We start from the raw sequence: 19,339 nt of genomic DNA, 5'->3' as shown, positions 1-19,339 counted from the left end.
GTTTTTAACATTTCCCTGGTAGCTGCCTTAATATGTCAATCATTGCCATCCTGGGAGACCAATGCAGAAATTCTGCTAAAACTTCTACATTACTTTTTCTTTTATCCATTTTATTTCTGTGCAAATTGAGTCCTTTTTGGTTTTATTAAAAAGAAAGTCACTTTCTCTTCAGATCACCTGAGTCTGTATCATTCTTGCAAATGCTGTCGTTCAACTGTTCTGTATTATTTCCTATTTCCCTTTTGTGTGCTGATAGTAAAATTAGCAGCAGGAAGACGTCTGCTCTGTAGGCTTAGGAAACTTGGCTCGAGCTGCTAGCACAAGCAATAAATGCTGGCCAGCTTAGATTTTGTAGCCTGTAAAATGTTGGATATCCTAGCTCAGATTCTTTGGTCAGTAGCCACAGTCTGCAAATGTCACTTTGCATCAAAATCACTTCAACAACTGTTGTTCACAGACCTGACCAAAGGGAGAGAGGGTGACGCAATGGGATCATGTGGGAGAGGGGTTAGCGTCTCCTGGTACTAATTTGCCCTATGTTAAGAACAGTGCTGCCCCAGGTTCTCAGTTGTGACAAAAATCTGAGGGTCCCCTTGACCCTAATTACAATAAGCTCCAAATTCAACCACTTTGAGATTTGGGATGGGAGGTAGGGTGAAGGAAAAAGAAATGATAGGCCCAGAATCACTCGTTAGGCCTGATTCTCTCTTCCATGCCAGAAAAAAAAAAAAAAAACCTTGAAGATAGAAGTTCATCTTCTACCAGCCTTCCAAGTATGCTCTCCTCCCTCCTAAACTGCAACCCTCTTCCTCTTTCTTCCACCCCATAATTAACTCTAGAGGATAGGAAGAACAAAAGCAGAGTGACAGCAGTGATTGGTAACAATATTTTGGGGGACTTTTGGAGTTGATGACTCAGCCGAGCCTTGTTAAATGTTTGTCCAACTTTTTCCCCCCAAGTGAGCCATTCAGAAACTGTAGGCAACTGAACAGAGAGTACATGGATACTGACTAGCTGCCCTTCACCCCACACCTTTCATTTGTTCCAGAATATGGCCAACCCACACCATCCTCCCGGCTCCAACTTTTTTCACAATCCACCCTCCAAAGGTCTCCAGGAGGGGGACAATGGAGAAGGATCGGCATATCCCAAAACTTCCTTTCCTACTGTGTAGTTAGAGGAGAGGGGTGTGGAACCAAATGGTCCAGACTCTTAGATGGAGAGCACCCACTGCAAGCAGTGGAAAGGAGAAATTAACTGGCAGGTTTTTCATTCGAAAAACTTTATAAATTTTTTAAACTTACTCTTTCAAAATGAGCCATAAATGGGTCAAATAATACAGAATAGTTAAAAGGATGTGGTATGAATTCTTTATAGTTATGGAAATAGCAGCTTCCTTATTGGTTACATGAGTCACGTAACATGTAATTCCCTGTCTTAGGTTATTAATAATGAATACGCGGTTATCAAATTGTTCTAATGAACACTTCTAAAATACTTTCTGTCACTGAAAGCAAATATTTTATTGTAGACAGATATACTTGGAGAACTGAACAAGGATGTCCCATTATTACTACTTCTAATTTAATGTAAATATTGTCAAAAAATTGACATAGAACAATGAAGCTAATTATCAAAAGAATATATACTTATATTTGGAATAACAGTCTTATTTTTATTATCTCCAAAATAACCCTTAACAATCTATTATTTAAGTTCATTATTTAAGGAAAGGGAATTTTGGAGGGTTTCCAAAGACTACCCAAGTGTCAGACAGAGAATGGCAAATCTGCCAACCTAATAGAAAAATAAACTTGCTTGCTCATAAAGCAATGAACCACTGTACTCTGGGTCATAGAATTCACTCAACCTTAGTAAACTCAGTGGGAAGAAATGAAGCAAGCCAGTATCACCACAGCAAAATAAAGGGCGTGAAACATTTAGGAAAGAGGCCCAAGTTAAAAAGAGTCTAGGACCATTTAGGGACCAAACCACCTGGTCTTGAAATTCTCAGGACAGTGCTTCATATCTTGTGCTGAGCATAACAGTGGAAACAGGAGCGCCTCCAAATGCCAAAGAGAAGCACCTGAGCCAGGGCTCTCACCTGCCAGGGGAGAAAGGAAGTCTTACAGGCTCTCAAAGTTGGCACTGCTTTTGATGGATATATGGAGAAATAGCTGGGAATTGTGCCCTCAGCGGCCCCTGGGGAAGAAGATCTAGAATTTGTTTTGTTTTGTTTTGTTTTGTTTTGTTTTTACTATCAAAGCCCCACATGAGCCACAAAAATATCTCACAAGAACACCTGGTTGCAGAAACAAAGACCCAGATGGCACAGATGAAAGCACTGTCTACTGGTATTGCCGAGCTAGGATAAAGACCTCATCAACATCTTTAAAGAAAAACAGAGAAATGCCCACCAATAGAATAGTCAAGTTGTCCTCTGACTGTAACTCAGAACCTAAATGTTTAACCAGCTTGGGAAGTACTTTTCCTCTGCATGGGGAATTGGTTTCAGGAAGGGAAGACTACAGATTCTCCCCTCCCACACTCTATCTATCCAGCCATATTAGACATTTTTGTATTGTCTTCCCCGTAGCAACACCCACCCCCAACTCTTTCACGGGTTTGCAATAGTATCTTCAGTGCTAGTGCAATGTGACCCACCCCTGGCCATAAATGATTGGTGCAGGATGGGGCACCTTATCTAGACTGGGCCAATCAGAATCCTTCCCTGGTTATTTTGAATCTGGAACTAAAATAAAGCAATTTCTCATGAGGTGGCTGAAACTGAGGTTATGTAAACTCAGAAGGCATTAGCAAATGGGCTGAGAGGTGGAAAAATCAAGACAGCAGTAGGAGGGAATAACGAAACTGATGTACTGAGAGAAGAAATGAAAATTCAGGAGGAAGCCCCAAAGGTGATTTGAGTCCTAGGCTCCAGATGTTCTATAGGTCCCAATCCATTCATAAGACATCCCCATACCCTCATAATAAATTCTCCATTTTGCTTAAACACATTAGAAATTTCACTTATATGCAACCAAGGGGCTCTGAGTAATATATCAGGTAAAGGAGAGCCTAGTTTTGCAGCTGTACCTATATGAAAAGCCTCAACTACAAAACATTTACATGAATAGGAAACTGCTCAATATGCAGGGAGGTCCAAAGCAAGCCAAGAGTGATTTCTCTCTTTTTTCATCTCTTACCACACCCAGGATTCTAGAACGCCTTCTCCCTGGCTATTTTTTATCCAGGTTAGATCAGGTTAAGATATTCACCTAGGGAAGTTTTGAAATGGTAAATTTAAACAAACAAATCAGCCCAAAGAATATAGAAGCATGGGAAAGACAGATCTAGAGATTAGGGAATGGGGCATGGACAGAGATGGTATTCACTGAATGATCCATATCAGTCTCCTAGCTGGATGCTTCTAGAGCATGGATCATCGATTACTCCTTATCAGTGAAACAGAGAGGGCTCCAACAGGGCCCATCAGCCAAATCCCACCATCATAAAATTGCTCTTGGTCATTCAAGCCTGTGTTTACAATAAACTATTGTCCCTAGATATGACATGCCTGCTTGCACAGCTAAATATGTTCTAAAACCTTTACCAGCTTTGTCTGTTTCTTTATTATTATTTCTCAAAGGGGAAATATCAGATTTCTTAAACTCATCTGGTATAAAACCCAGTATAAAATTAAATCCATTAGGTATTTAAAAGGATTACATTAACATTTATTTAGCTTATTGAATTTCAGTAAGTACAGAATTTTCTGTCTAGATCTCACCTTTTAGAATCTGTAGGTTGCCAGAAAAATCTTCCCTTAATTAAATTTATACACCAAGTCACTACAGGTTTAAAAGTATGCTTTTAAGTGCTTCTCCAAAGACAACTATTTGAGTGAGGGTTTTTTCTGTTTGCTTGCTTGGAATTGGTTGAGTTTCACTTATCATGGAATTGGTTGAGTTTAACCAGCAGAACCGCCATGCTGTAATTCCTGGCTATGTCGTGGACACATCCTTTTTAGGGGCCAATAAAACCAGTATTGAAGGAAAGTGCAAACCACTCCTCAGTAATGAAATCCAGCCACTGTGACCTAAGGGATACAGGTGCCCACTGGTATGAGGTGCCCACATGAGCTCAGATCTAGAACAGAAGGGCAGGCAGAATGGTCAAAGCCAAACAACTGGTAACAGAAAAGAATAAAGTCAAAGCGCCAGTGTGTTAATGCAAGGGCGGTTAGAGCCAGGCCACCTTCTGCTCACAACAGTAACTGCATGGCTTCTGTGGGCCTTTGAGAAACTCCTACCAATAGTACTCAGGAGCACAGAAAATACACGATCCCTAATCAAAAAGAAACAGATAGGGGAGCCTGGATGGCTCAGTAGGTTAAGCATCTAACTTCAGCTCAGGTCATGATCTCACAGTTTGTGAGTTTGAGCCCCGTGTTGGGCTCTGTGCTGACAGCTCAGATTCTGTGTCTCATTCTGTCTCTTCCCCTCCCCCACTTGTGCTCGGTCTCTCTCTGTCTCTCAAAACTAAATGTAAAAAAAATTTTTTTTAAAAAAAGAAACAGGCAACAACCCATTTACATGTACATTTCAAGTAGCTCCCTTATCATCTCTTCTAATCAGAGATGAAAGAGCATCTAGAAATGTCCACGTCTAATGATGACACTCATTTTTTATTAGTTACCCATCTGCCCTTATTCCTGTTTTCAGATGGGAAAACATGTGTGCTTCTAAATATCTTCCAAAACTCCTATCCATGTAGGTTTAAGTAACAAAATTGCCTCCCCAGTGAAGGTGTGTTCAGGCTAGTGGAAAAATCAGGCTGTGGATTAGGCTAGGTCCTTCCAAAACTCCAAAACTATTAAAAGTCTTGACTTTTCTTTTCATTAAAGCAAGTCAGTATTTGACGAGCACATTCCACATTTTAGAGCAGAATCCTTCATAGATAAAACAAAACAAAAACAAGATACTGAAAAGGCACACACTTAGTGAAAGAATAAATTATTCTGCTCAGTTTGGAATAACAAGATGGCTGCTTGCTTATTTTAAAAATATCAAAGGCAAGACTGGCCCAAAAAAAAGAGAAAAAAAAAAATCCCAGGAAAGGTCTTGGTTTCCATTACCTATATTTGTATAAAAGCTATGTGTTGTTTTAACTAAACATCTGGTCTTTGTCCCTTATGTAGAGAATTCTGAGTTTTCTTGACACTTTGGCAAGAGGTACCATAACCCCCTGCCAGGCCAGTAAAAATCACACATTTTTCCTGCAAGGAAAAAAATGTCAATAAAAATGAAACATTAAAAAGCGTTAAAGCTTGAATTGGAAAGCTGTGCTGTAGAGAGGCTGCTTCCTAATCAGCCTTGCACAACTGCTTTAAAAATTCTTTAAAACACTACCACTCCAGATCATTTGAAAGATTTAATACTAAAAAGTTTGTTCAGTATATTGTTCTATAATACATCCTTTAGACATAGGAATCTTGCCATTTAATCAACCTTCTAAAGTAAATCATTTGAATTAATTTTTATAATTATTTAATGTGTACTCTTGTATCATACAAACTGATTCTTTAAGTTACTCCAATGAGAACTGAATTTCAACTGTTTTTCCTACATGGAGGAATAATCTCTGTCTCATGTTCACATCAGCACCTTACAAAGCCCTGGCATTGTCATCTGTCATAATAAAAAACATAGAAGTAAATACAATCCTGACATCAAAATAGGACAAGCTCATTATAACAAGCCACTCATAAATCTTGAAACAAAGGCACCAGCACACATTTTTAAAACAGTAATTTTATATAATTTGCATAGGATGATTTTATTTGGAACCAAGGCAGGTATTTCTTTCTCTTTGCACACAATATACTGAGATGTATTATACAGTACTACCATCACCCACCTCTAAAGGGGGCCTGAAATTCATTAACAAATGGCTAAAAAAGTACTTTGCAAACATGCAATGAAAATAAGACTATAATGCCCATAAATTCTTATGCATAGCACAACAATTGGACTATGCTTATATGGAAAGAAAGAAATAAACTGTAAAAAGGCAAATAAATGCCCTGGAAATAAACTGCTTGGGTGAGGATGAGGAACAGGTTTCTATAATAAAATTCTCCTGGATATTAATATTCGATACCTATTTGGTAGACATCACCAGGGCCTTAGAGGGCACGGATCAATGTGTGGAGGAAGGTGGCTCTTCTGCATAAAAATTTTAATAAAAACTTGCAGTCCATGGCACTAAAACAACCCCTTATTTTAAATATTTTCCTGGAGGCGCAGATAAACCAGAACCTTACAAAAGTCCTAAACCCAGCTCAAGTCAGCTCAGTTCCTGATTGGTCGAAATGATTTGCCCCCTACTCTAACTGCCTGTCAAAGGTCAGGGACATCTACTGGGCATCAGAAAGTAACAAGTAATAAGAGAACCCTTTTCTGCCCTAAGCCAGTGGAGCCTATGAAGTCCACCTAATGGAAGACCCTGAAGTATGGTCAAGAAGCCCTCCTTAAGGCTGTCTATTCCCTTTTCACACCTTACCTGCTGTTGGAACCCATTAACACAGCAAGAGCCATCAGAATGTATTGAATTTATCTCGCTGCATGTTGCACTGTAACAGGATAAAACATGCTTGCATTCCACCTACCTATACCTGACTGTCCACGTATGGGTCTCAGTCTGGGAAAGCCTTAGATGTGAACCTCACCAGGAGAATGTTAAGATGTTAAGATCTCGGTATAAGCCAACAAACTTAAGCTCTGATAATGTAAAAGGCACAGTAAAGAGAAAACTCTGGTCAGCAGCCAAAACTGGGAAAAACCATTAAGAAGGACCTTCAGTTTTAACTCCTATTCCTAATACCAATGAAAAATGTATTCATTCATTTAGAAATAAAATGTTCTGAGCATCTGTGAGATAGAACAATGGAAAGAGCACTGTGATCTGCAGAAACAAGGCTCTGCCCTCATGTAGTTTCCAGAGCAGTACAGGGGAGGGAGGCCAAGGTACAGTACAGGACAAGTCAGAATGAAAAAGCCACAACTGGAGAACAAAGAGCCATTTATTAGAGCTGGAAGTCAGGAGAGACTTCTCGCAACATGTGATGTCTCAGCTGAGACCCAAACGATGAAGAGGTGTAAGAAGGAAAGAGGGGAACGGATGAATATTCCATGCACAGGAAAATCATAAGCAAGAGGCCTGGAGGCAAGAGAAATGCATCCATTTGGAAGAATAAAAGAAGTTTATCATAGAGGCACCTGGGTGGCTCAGTACAGTAAGTGCCCAACTCTTGATCTCAGCTCAGGTCATGATCTCACAGTTTGAGTTCAAGCCCTGCATTAGGCTCTGCACTGACAGCATGGTGCCTGCTTGGAATTCTCTCTCCATCTCTCTCTCTTCACCCCTACCCCACTTGTGCTCTCTCTACCTCTCTCAAAAGTAAATAAACTTAAAGAAAGAAAGAAGTTTATCATAAAGCACAGAGGTGGTAGGGAGTGGTGAGCGAGAGAATGCAGAAGAGGTAAGAGGACTCCTAGTAATTAAAATTGGGCTTTCTAAGTGATTCCAAGAAAAATGGCAAACCACTGAAAGGTTTTTTAAAAAAATCATAAATATGTTGTATTTTGTAAAAATGTTTGTGATTACTCTGTGGAGGAAGACTTGGATAGGAGCAAGAGAAAGGTCTAAGCAAGAGAAAATGGTGAAGTGAGTAACGGCAATGGGGATGGAGAAGTGTGAACAGATTAATTAGAAGCTAGAAGAGACCAGGCTTGACTGGTTGGACAGGCAGAGTGAGAACGTGTTTGGAATGCTTGGGTTCAAATCCTGGCCATGCCATTGATCAGGAGAGTTGCTTCACCCTTCTGCAGTTTAGTCCTCCTTTCTGAAAAGTAGGAATAATGATAATAGTAACTGCTTATGAGATTATTATGAAAGATAAACAAATTAACTTCCAAAGTACTTAGGACAGTACTTGGCGTGTGGTTAAGTGCTCAAGAAAATACTATCTATTATTACTGAGGGTAATAGCTCAAAACTAGAAACAATTGTTCATTAACTATAGATGGGATGAGGGAGGAAAGGGAAGGAGATAGTCACAAAGGATTTAGGAGTGGTCCAATGGGTGGATGATTGAACCAGTTATCTATTTATTGCCCCTCAGCTCCAAGTCCACTCCTCATTTCATGCTCTGAGATAACAGAGATGGACCCAGTAAGCATTTATCTTTGGTGGCTATAATAATTTTAAGTTTTGTCAGTAAAAGGCATTAGAAAGCTACTACAGGAGGAAGGGATTTCTCTTTCTGGCTCAAATGAGTTTCCATTTGCTTCTTTTTGTTCCTACACATGGCTGCCAGTGGTGCATGTTCGGGACATCTGGTAGCACTCATCCCTGTGGAGTTGATTCCCAGCGAGTCTCAGAGATACCCCAGAAGTTGCCTTCCCAGCAGTGGCCCACCTGCACCCTGGAAGACTATCTCCCACTTGCAACTGCAGACAGGCTCTGGCCTGGGGTGACCCAGGAAACTTCTCTGCCATGCATACTTTCTCCAATATGGTATGAATCCCAATCAGCCTATCCTTTCCCTGGATACTCTCCCTTGGCTCTAATGTATTTTTTACCCTTTTATAGTTAATCCCCATTATAATTAATAATTCTTTATATTAATCAAATTACTGCTCAAATTACTATGTATTTTCTATCCTCTGACTGGACCCTGACAGAAAGAGTACTCTTCATTGAAATGGAAAACATAGGAGGAGAGACCTATATGAAAAAGATAAATTCCAATTTATTTTTTTTTCTCAACAAGAAACTGAAGTTTATTCATAATATACACAAGTCATGTCTGACAACTGGGAAAATGCTATTTACATAAATCATTGCAGATTTAAAATACATAGTATTTGTATTTTAATACAACAGGGTCCCAGGATTCAAACAAGTAAGTTTGATTCCCACTTTGCATTATACACTTGTCTGCTCTGCTACAAAGAACTATAGTGGAGGTAAACTTTGGCAGTGTATTTCTCAAGAGTCAGGAATTAATGAATCTCATACATGTGGCTTTGCGTCTGTAGAGGAAGGTTTAACTTCTTCAGCATTTGTACCAATTTCTGAGTTTTCCTCTGTAGAGTCCTCTCCTGTTTCCTCTTCAGAATCAAATTCTTGACTATTTGGTGATTCCAAGTTATCCAGAGGTCCATCATGCAGTCTCTCTATCACTTCTGCCATATACTGTACATGTTCTGCTACTTCCACCAATTCTTTATTTTCCTTTTTCAGGAAGGCAATCTCATTGTCCTTCTCTTCAATCTCTTTATGAAGTTTCTCATTTTCCTTAAGTGCTTCATAGAGAGCCTTCCTCCGTTTTTCTGCCACTTCTTTCCAATATTGCGAGGATGAATTTTCTGCAATCATGAAATCAAATGCTTCTTGAGTAACTTGAGATACCTGTGGAGCATCCCTATCCCGACCGTTTGGTCAGAAGCCAAGGATCTGGAGGCCTAAAGCTCAGAAGTGTCCAAGCTGGAGAGAGAAGCTTAGAAGTGAATAGCCTTCAGGTCCCTAAAATCTTAGTAAGTGAAGCTTGTATGTAAATGCCACATGTCCAGGAGATAGATTTTTGTTCATATTTTTTATGCTCATATGTCTCAGCAAGAATCCCAAAATATGTTATACATGTGGCAGCACATTTCATCAAAAGATTTATGGTGATTTCGTACTATGTATGTTAGGTCATGTTATAGCTAATGTTTTCAAAGCTAACTGAAATGCAGTTGAAAAGTGCCAAGTCCTATATTAATAAGATAACTCTAATTACACTCTAAACTTGGAAGTTTGAACCTCGTGGAGGCAGGGGAGTAATTAGTCATATCAGCTACTCTAGATGTTGACTATAATCAGAAAAACTCTAATAGACGTGTCAGAACCTCAAGTAGCAGTACTGAAAACGGATGCACTGTTAATGTTTAAAAACAACCAGATTAAGAGAATGTACTTTGAAAGAGACCCAGGTTGATTCTTTCTTCTTTTTCCAGGGTGTGAACTTGGCCAACATAACTTGCTCCTTGCTTCACCCATTTCTCAAAAGTTTGGATCTACTGACCACAAAAAAAAGGAAGTTCCATCAGCAGTTTGCAAAGGAACAATTTGAAAGAGAAATGCATTAAATCCTCAGGGAAATTAAGCTCAAATAATCCAATAACAGTGTTACAAAATTAACCCTAGACTATGAATTGAATTAATTGCCTCCTACTGTGGGGTTTCTTGGCTAGCACAGACTAAAACAAATGAGGCCAATGATGTCAGCTGCCTTTAAGAGAGGCTGCAGGCAAGTGTGACCTTGGGGTACTCAAGAGTTTACCCATCGTTGTTTCCCTAATTTATTCTGGAGATCTATAATATAGAAAAAGGTCTTCACTTCTGCGCATCAAACCTCAAATCATGGTAGGTTCTGGAAAAGGTTCCAGATGGTATAATCCATGACACAAAAAGATGTGATTTTATAGTTCAATCTTCTGTGAACTCCCCTCTAAGTGTCTGTATCTAGAAGTAGCTAAAAATCAATCACTGTAAGGTCTTTTTTCCCTGATAGGGTTGAATGGGCAGATGGGAACAAGTAATAATTTCTCTAGAATCTAGGTATTCTCACGATAAGACCAGTCTTTAAGAATACCAGTCAAGGGGCGCCTGGGTGGCTCAGTTGGTTAAGCCTCCAACTTCGGCTCAGGTCATGATCTCACGGTTATGGGTTCAAGTCCCGTGTCGGGCTCTGTGCTGACAGCCAGCTCAGAACCTGGAGCCTGCTTCAGATTCTGTATCTCCCTCTCTCTCTAACCCTCCCCTGCTCACACTGTCCCTCTCTCTCTCTGCTCAGAAATAAATAAAACATTAAAAAAAAAAAAAGAATACCAGTCATATGTTCCCAAAGAGACTCGCTTTGGCATTTCAGTAAATAGCCGCTTATTTCTATAAATTCTTTTCTTATGCCATGATGTCAGTATGCCTGTGGCAATGCGAGATTACCTAAATAATATGGGCCTGGGGACTAACAGAATTAGCATGTGTGTGACTTATCAAACCTCTACTAGGGTTCTTAAGGGTTTTGAGGAGGAAAGTAGGATGCAGCCACACCACAGAAATAAAATCCCAGTGATTTATATGGTTTTGCCAAATAAGGCCCACAGGGCAAATACAAAAGGCATGGAACTTTCTCCAGCCTCTCCTGAGACAGCCAGTTTGTCAGAATGCCTGCACATGGTCTGATGCCCACCTCTCACGTCGCAGCTGACATTTACTCCTGAAGCTTTTTCATAACCAAACAGCATTTTACAAAAAGTTAATTAATGGCATTTTATTTGGGTATTATGTGACTTAGAATTCTTTTTACATTCTTAACTTTCTTTGATAGTTTGAAATTACTATGCCTCACTCTTTTGTGAGGGTAAAAAATATATTTTTTTTGTTTGTTTAACATAGCTAGCATGTATTGAATAGTATTATTTTTTCCTTCTGAAGAATTGACGCAAACACCAAAATATTTTTCATTTGAGCTGAAAGAAACGAAGCATTCTGTTTGTTTGGAATCTTAATTACCATGGCCCCAAACTTACCTAATTAGAAACTCCTTCATAATGAGGAAAATTATTTTCAAAATTAATGAATTTGCAAACAGGAACATAGCTGCCCTTCTAGAATGAATGACCCACATTCCTTAAATGCATAGTTTAGTGTATGTATTAATTAATATTAGTACTTAAAACATGTGGGATTTGGTTTCACTGTTAAATCAATCTTTCCTTTGTTTTTAGACAGTATAAAAAGACCACAATTCCCCATCTTGCAGACATCAGGCTGCACACAGAAAATTCTAGATTCTGAGCAAAATGAAAGTTATTTCATCAAAATGCTTTATTTTATTGACTTTAGCCACTTCAAGCTTGTTAACATCAAGCATCTTTTGCAAAGATGAATTAATGATGTCCAATTTTCACAGCAAGGAAAATTATGACAAATATTATGAGGTAAGTCTTTTAACTCTATCTAACATGACTAGCATTAACTATGTATATATGTCCTAAATCTAATGCTTTTTTGTATTTTGTAAAGAGTAAGGAATAAGTCTGTGCTTTGTTGTTTGTCTAACTGGAGCCTTCCCATGACAATGCACTGATATAGTTTGTAATTTTTAACAAACAGCAAACAGCCTGGCCTCTTGAGTGAAATTTATGTACAATTTATGTAACAAATATAAGGTGCATTAGTAATTTTCAATGGACCCAGAAGTACACGGTTGTAATAAATAATTGCTGATACAAGATCTGGATACACAGAACATTTGAATGGGCTTCAACTACAAACAAACAAAAATAGAAAGGTTATATTTTCTACTTAGCAATGATGAGCTGGTAAGTTTATGGTAAATCTTCATCTAAGTAAAAGAGTTATCCCTAGATGGTGGAATTGCAAGTTATTTTTATTTTCTTCTTTATGCTTTTATATATTTTTCAAATTTGCTGAAATGAGTATATATTACTTTTTATAATATGTATATTACTTTTTATAATCAGAAAAATAATCATTTAAAAATCTTAGCGCCTGGGTGGCTCAGTCAGTTAAGCAACAGACTTCAGCTCAGGTCATGATATCATGGCTTGTGAGTTCAAGCCCGGCGCCCAGCTCTGTGCGCAGAGCCTGGAGCCTGCTTCGGATTTTGTGTCTCCCTCTCTCTCTCTGCCCCTCCTACCCCCATCCCATAACTAAATAAACATTCAAAAAAAAATTTTTTTAATCTTCTTAGGGACAAATTTTCATGGGGAAGCTAAATCTAATTAAATATCTGTTGTATTTTAAGTGGTTTCTTTAAAAATGTTTTAATGTTTATTTAGTTTTAAGAGAGAGAGAGACAGAGTGCAAGTGGGGGAAGGGCAGAAAGAAAATGAGATACAGAATCTGAAGCAGGCTCAGGCTCTGAGCTGTCAGGACAGAGCACACTAAACGGCTTGAACTCACAAATGGTGAGATTGTAACTGAGCCACCCAGGCCCCCCTTACGTGGTTCCTTTAAAGTTGTTATAGTAATGGTGCAGTAACCCACAAACCAACCACTGCTTTAATAAAAATGTGATTATTTACTGATAAAAATGCAAGCGGTTTCTTGAGCAATGCTTTTAGAGTAGAGCTCTGAATATGAACAGGTAAGAAAGAAATTCAGTGGAGCCTCCTCCAGCTCTTCCCCAAAACATGGCTAGCAGGTTTCATGTATCCATCACTTTGGCATTTGAAATGAGGAGAAGCAAGAGACATGAAGAGGCAGTGGAAGGTTTCTCTAAACTCAAAATATAAAAATATATGAAATACTTCATAAACAGCATGAATCAAAAACCGAAAGAGAATAACTTCAGCAAAATAAACTTTTGCCTCATTTCAATACTTTATTATGTTCCTGCTGCTCAAACATATTGCTGTATTCACTATATTTTTTATTAATATTTTATGGTTGTCTTACAATAGTCCAGGGACAAAGAAACTTGATTGCTTTAAGAAGCCTAATGTGAATGCTTTATTTAAAAATTCTGCACATAAAAACACAAACTTTGTTTATAGCTTTAAGACGTATGCAAACTAAAGTCTGGACGTAAGTGAATTTGGGGTTTACACCTGCTACCTATAACAATAACTGATTTTAATATTCATCTCTAATCATAGCCTAAAGGAGACCCTAAGGGAGAAAAGGAAAGAAGTCTCAGTTTTGAAGAACTACAAGACTGGGGTCCAAAAACTGTCATTAAAATGAGTGCACCCACAGTCAACAAAATGCCACACTCAGCAGCCAATTTGCCATTGAGATTTGGGAGGACCATGGAAGAAGAAAGAAGCACTGGGGCAATGGCCAATCTGCCTCTGAGATTTGGAAGAAATATAAAGGAAAGTATCTCAAGACATGTTCCTAATCTGCCCCAAAGGTTTGGAAGAACAGCCAAAGGTGCCACCAAGACGTGGAGTGATTTGCTCCCACGATCCATGCTTTCACCATCTGCCAATGAGTTACTTTACTCTATGAACTGCCAGCCCCGAGAAATCCAGAACCCTGATCAAAAGCACCCATGGTAAATACCTGCAAACCAGTTAAAATGCATGAGCAGTTATATACAGCTGGTCCGGAAACATTAAAAAGGATGACCTCTTTTCAAAAGTTTCTGAGAAAGTTAAGTTTCTCAGAAGGAAAATGGTAAAGAGACAGGGAAATGAATACGTGAACTGAGAACTATAGACGGGCCAGATATAAACATGCCCATAGGTAAAAAGTACTGAGGTGGTTTCCCCTAAGCCACACATGGGCATCAATCTCATCACTTTATAGCCACACACTGAATAGGAAAATTCAATGACAGGATTGGGAATTTAAGCCTATGACATACTGTCCAACATTTGATCTCTTTAACGTAAAAGGTCCCTTATGAGGGAATTGTCTACAAGTACAGAGGATGCCATTTCAATACACCAGGTCTCAAATTCAGAAGGTTTTCTTCCTCAACTTTAAATCAATTTTTTTCTTTTTTATGGATCTCATTTTATAAATGAGTTATATTACTATCAGTGTGTATTAATAAGTATTTATTATCTACTATGTAGAAATCAAAAAGCAAGAGTTTGAAAAAAATTAATAGGCAAGCAACTTCTTTTTTTGTTAATTTCTTTTAATGTTTATTTATTTTTGAGAGAGACAGAGCATGAGTTTGGGAGGGACAGAGAGAGAGGGAGACACAGAGTCTGAAGCGGGCTCCAGGCTCCGAGCTGTCAGCACAGAGCCCCGCTTGAACCCACAAACCAGAAGAAGATTGTGACCTGAGCCAAAGTCAGACACTTAACCAACTGAGCTACCCAGGGACCCTTCTCATTTTCTAGTAGAGAGCATATATAAGAACAACCACAAAAAATGTATATAGAGTAGAACATGACACTTTAAGGCCTGTAGAAAGTCAGGTAGCAAGCTGTGATGCCTTATAAGTGAGACCTTTGCAGAACATTCCTAGTTTATTTTCACATGGCTCTTATTCCCGTCTGACATATTTTTAGGGTCCATTCTTCTTTACTAGAATTTCAGGTCCATAAATCCCATGCTTTTTGTCTATTGCATGGCACAATGGACAGTGCCTGGGGTGGGGAGGGGAGAGTATTTTTACACATAGAAATCCGGGAGAGTTTCATCAGTTAGACTTTGAAAGGTGGCTCTGTTTTGACCATTCAGAGACAGCTGGGAAAAGAGAAGATACTTTCAGGCCAAGAGAGAAGTATGAACAATGGTACTAAACCAAGGGTGAGCCCAGCCCAGCTAGGGTTCGGTTTGGTGAGAGAAGCAGGGGTGCAAAGAGGAGAGGAAAGAAGGCGACAAGGCTGGGGTAAGATCAGACAGTGCAGACTCAGGGCTAAGTAAAGGACTTTGGATGTTACTCATCAAGCAAAGGACGGGGCACCTGTGTGGCTCAGTCAGTGAAGTGTCTGACTTCAGCTCAGGTCATGATCTCAAGGAGCCTTTGTTCCAGCCCCTTGTTGGGCTCTGTGCTGACAGCTCAGAGCCTGGCACCTGCTTCCGATTCTGTGTCTCCCTCTCTCTCTGCCCCTGCCCTGCTTATGCTTATGCTCTCTCTTTCTCTCTCTCTCTCTTTCAAAAATAAGTAAACATTAAAAAAGAAAAGGAGAACCACTGACATTCTGCTGAGGTCCTGAGATATTATTTGGGGGTAGAATTTGGCAAGTAACCAGATGCTGGAAGTGGGGCAGTGAGGAGGGAGAGAAGAGAGTCCAGGGTAAGTTGGTAAGTCTGAGTACCCCATTACAAATTCAGGATCTCATCAATATGTCACTCATTTGAAGCACAATGCAATTCAACTCAAGTACAATTAAGCAATTAGGATCATGGCTTGTATTTTTATATGCACTTGTGCTACTGTTATGATGGATGAGAGCATATTGTACTACTTACATTTTAGGAGAATGGGATTCAAGAAAATAGAGGATTCAGAACTGAAACAAGAAAAATAAGAAATCTGGAGCTTGTCCCTAAAGATGATGTAAAGCTGTGGCCGGTAATCTGCAAACAACTCTACTGTGAAGGCAACAATGAATGAAGAGTCATGGTACTCTTTTGATGGGCTGTCACTGGCAACAATTTTTCTTTGTCACTAGAGCTAGTATCTTAAAAGTTATTTAAAATATTTTAAAGAATATTATAATGTAACGATGAAATAATTTTTGTCTAAATAAAAAGAACATTGCAAACACTTAAAAAGCCTCTGATAATGGGGAAAGAGGGGAAGAGGGACACAGGGAGGCTGAAGCCATACCACTCTCTTATGTAAATATCATGGACACAACCACAATGAAGTAAAAAATTAAACAGAGGGGTAACCTGACAAATATTATTATGATATTTAAATAATTTAAGAGAGCAATATGGTTGACAGATGAACTAGAATGACAAATCACTTACAAATATGTTTTTATACACCCATATTTTCCATTGCATCAATTGTTAGTGACTCTATGATAGGTTAAAATTTTTCTAAAAAGAGAGATAAAAAGAAAAAAGGCAATTATTAAATAGCTCTTTAAGTGTCTCTCTGTCTGTATCTGGAAGTTTGCCTTCTAGTGTGTCTCTTTTCTCCTCATTTAATATTTCAAGTTTTTGATTTGCAGAAAAAAATCTGGTCACTCCTAAACTAACAGTTTATAAATACAGTACAGCACAATACAAATGCACAGTTACTCGACTTTAGTCATAAGAACATGAAGTCCTTAATCAGATATAGCTGGTTTATTGAACAGTCTCAAATCCATAGGGTGCAAATAAGAAATAGTGTTATTTTTCTCCTATGCTGCCCCCAGCTGGGCTGTTTTGAATCTCCTTTCCCTGCTGGGTAGTGATCCTTTAATTATACCCTGGATAGATTCTATAACTTCTTTGGTCAGTTCCTGATATTAAAAAACTCAGTCAAGTCCACAAGAAACAGACTCTTATCTATAAGACAATGAACCAATAGTTACAAGAAGGGAGGTGGGTGAGGGAACGGGTGAAATAGGTGACAGGGATTAAGGAGGCCACGTGTGATGAGCGCCAAGTATTACATGGAAGTATTGAATCACTTAACTGTATACCTGAAACTAATATTATACTGTAGGTTAAATAACTGCAATTAAAAAAAAAAAAAAACCCAGTCCAGTTGAAGGTGCCAACCTCATACCCAAAGTAGTTTCCCTTCCCCCACTGCTGGCTGGGCTGGTGGCTGGAAGCACCAGAAGCGAGAAATGGGCATCTCTCTGCTCTTCCTCTCTTCCTCATCTCAGAGGTAAGGTGGTAAGAGGCAAAATGGTAGTCCTCTGGAAAACGCTCTCCTCTCTCATCTCCTGTCTAGGGTGTCCGAATGGGCAAAGGAGGGATAGGGGTAGGGCATCAAGAGTAGCCATTTCGTCCTCTCCATATGTTACTGCTTCTACAGGTGAGTTCTTCAGGAAGCCCTACAGGGACCTTCACTTGCCCAGGTCACTGACCTTAGAGACCCATCTCTTCCAACTACTGTTATCTCACCTGTATTCCCCACAGCTTCTTTTTGCCAGAAAGAAAGGCTAGAGCCAGCCACCTTCTCAGGGTCCACTTGATCCATAGAAATTGCAGCCATCCTCGAATGCCAAGGGCTGGACTGCCTGCTGGCCCTCGACTGCTCCTCTGCTGCCCCTGTTTGTCCCCAACCCTCTTTGCCCTGCTTAGGAGGGGCAGGGGCCCATCAGTAAGTCTACTGCCTAAGCAAACAGCCAGTCAAAAGCGAACTGCCAGGGTCTGCTTTGTGACCTTGTTCTCTGTGAGGAATCTTCTGGGAGCCTCTCTTGCTTGGCTTCAGGGTGAAGAGCAGCAGGCCTCCTTCAGGCCAACCTCTCTTACACAGCTGGGCAGGGCACGGGCCAATGCAGGGGCTGGTATGGCTCTATCACCTCTTTATAAGCCCTTAAAGGGTATCTGGTCCCCCATCCACATTTTTCATTATAATGTTGGGTATTTTGCAACACCTTTGTACATCCAAGTTTGGTCCCTAGTTATTAATTCTGAGCAACAGAGAAAATATCATGCAACATCCTGATACACTAATAAGGAAATAGACAAAAGGCCATTTGATCCCTTGTTACTATATGACATAGGGAAATTTCCTGTCATATAACGTGGGTTCTTTACCTAAACCCTTGAAATAGATAGAAAGTGTTATTATGTAAATAACCAGCCATCAACTGTCCCCTTACCTACGTGGCTTACTCTGTCTTAGCCGCCTACCACTCAGCAGCCCCTTTGCCAGCTTCCACAAGAAACCATTCACATAAGGGAGTGTGCTATTTTGCTAAGGATTTGTGGGGTCTTGAGAAGGGGATCACATTGCAGAGGATTTCACTAAAAAAGTCTCAATTAGACGGGTCTCTTCTCCCAAGTATCTCTTTAACTGGACCACTAGTAAGCTCCTTTCCTCTTCTGATCTTTGTGCCTCATCCCAGAGTAGCCTCATGGGTGTACAACACCCAGTCACACATGGCCCTCACTTGGTTAAATGCTCTGTTGTTGCCTACTTAAAATTCATAATAATCTTAAACAAGGAGCCTGTATTTTTTTTTTTATTTTATTTATTTCTAGGAGAGAGAAAGAGAGACAGCGTGAGCAGGGTAGGGTCAGAGAGAGAGGGAGTGACAGACTCTGAAATAGGCAAGGAGCCTGTATTTTTATTTTGCACTGGGCCCCTCAAATTATATAGCCTGTCCTGCTCCCTCAGACTTGGCCCTTCTGGCTCTTCTTCCCACAGTTCTTGTATTCAGCCCCTCCCCATGTTATTAATCAGACCAGCTCCAATTTTCCACATGAGACCCAAGGGCCAGCCTGGAACATAGGCATGGGGGGTGGGGGGTGGTCTGCTTATGTCCTACACTGGGTATCAATATAACTGCACAACTTGTGAGATATGGTCAAAATGAAAATTTATTTTTGTATCCCATACCTGCTTTAAAATGTAAGGTCCAGGGATAAGGGCATACAGCAATTTTGCCCTGGCTCTGGAGGGAAACGTAGACAGATGCCATGAACTTTGCAGCTCTTGAGTGATGTCAGACCCTTGGTTGCTCTAAGTCAACAAGGCAGTCAATTCCATTGTAATCAGCATTTCAGTCTGTGTTCGGCCATCCATCCATTCATTCCCCACTGTTCCCATGTGAGGCCTGAGTTCAAGGTCAGAAATGTACTCAACTTCTGCTTCTCTTCCAGCCTCACTTGCTTCCTCACT

The 19,339-nt window shown here is 39.7% G+C and overlaps 2 protein-coding genes across 2 annotated transcripts; one reads left to right on the top strand and one right to left on the bottom strand.

Annotated features, from left to right (window-relative positions):
- Positions 1–8,968: 8,968 nt before the first annotated feature.
- Positions 8,969–11,354, bottom strand: LOC120230332 (geminin-like). Its single transcript, XM_039229900.1, has 2 exons — positions 11,223–11,354; positions 8,969–9,477 (listed from the first exon to the last, which is right to left on the bottom strand). The coding sequence occupies exons 1-2, from the start codon at positions 11,352–11,354 to the stop codon at positions 9,079–9,081; spliced, it is 531 nt and encodes a 176-aa protein (XP_039085831.1). The 3' UTR covers positions 8,969–9,078.
- A 558-nt stretch (positions 11,355–11,912) lies between these two features.
- Positions 11,913–16,070, top strand: NPVF (neuropeptide VF precursor). Its single transcript, XM_039229855.1, has 3 exons — positions 11,913–12,050; positions 13,734–14,134; positions 16,019–16,070. The coding sequence occupies exons 1-3, from the start codon at positions 11,913–11,915 to the stop codon at positions 16,068–16,070; spliced, it is 591 nt and encodes a 196-aa protein (XP_039085786.1).
- Positions 16,071–19,339: the final 3,269 nt, after the last annotated feature.

The sequence above is a fragment of the Hyaena hyaena genome, unplaced genomic scaffold, assembly GCF_003009895.1.
Source record: "Hyaena hyaena isolate Hyena2069 unplaced genomic scaffold, ASM300989v1 scaffold_40, whole genome shotgun sequence".
Lineage (NCBI taxonomy): Eukaryota > Metazoa > Chordata > Mammalia > Carnivora > Hyaenidae > Hyaena > Hyaena hyaena.
This window is presented reverse-complemented; position numbering and strand designations above follow the sequence as displayed.

Coding starts and splice junctions, on each gene's coding strand:
- NPVF (XM_039229855.1), top strand. CDS start 11,913: ATGAAAGTTATTTCATCAAAATGCTTTATTTTATTGACTTTAGCCACT. Junction 12,051..13,733: donor ATTATGACAAATATTATGAG/GTAAGTCTTTTA, acceptor CTCTAATCATAG/CCTAAAGGAGACCCTAAGGG. Junction 14,135..16,018: donor CCTGATCAAAAGCACCCATG/GTAAATACCTGC, acceptor CTTACATTTTAG/GAGAATGGGATTCAAGAAAA.
- LOC120230332 (XM_039229900.1), bottom strand. CDS start 11,354: ATGCTGTTTGGTTATGAAAAAGCTTCAGGAGTAAATGTCAGCTGCGAC. Junction 9,478..11,222: donor GAGAAAGTTCCATGCCTTTT/GTATTTGCCCTG, acceptor GATGCTCCACAG/GTATCTCAAGTTACTCAAGA.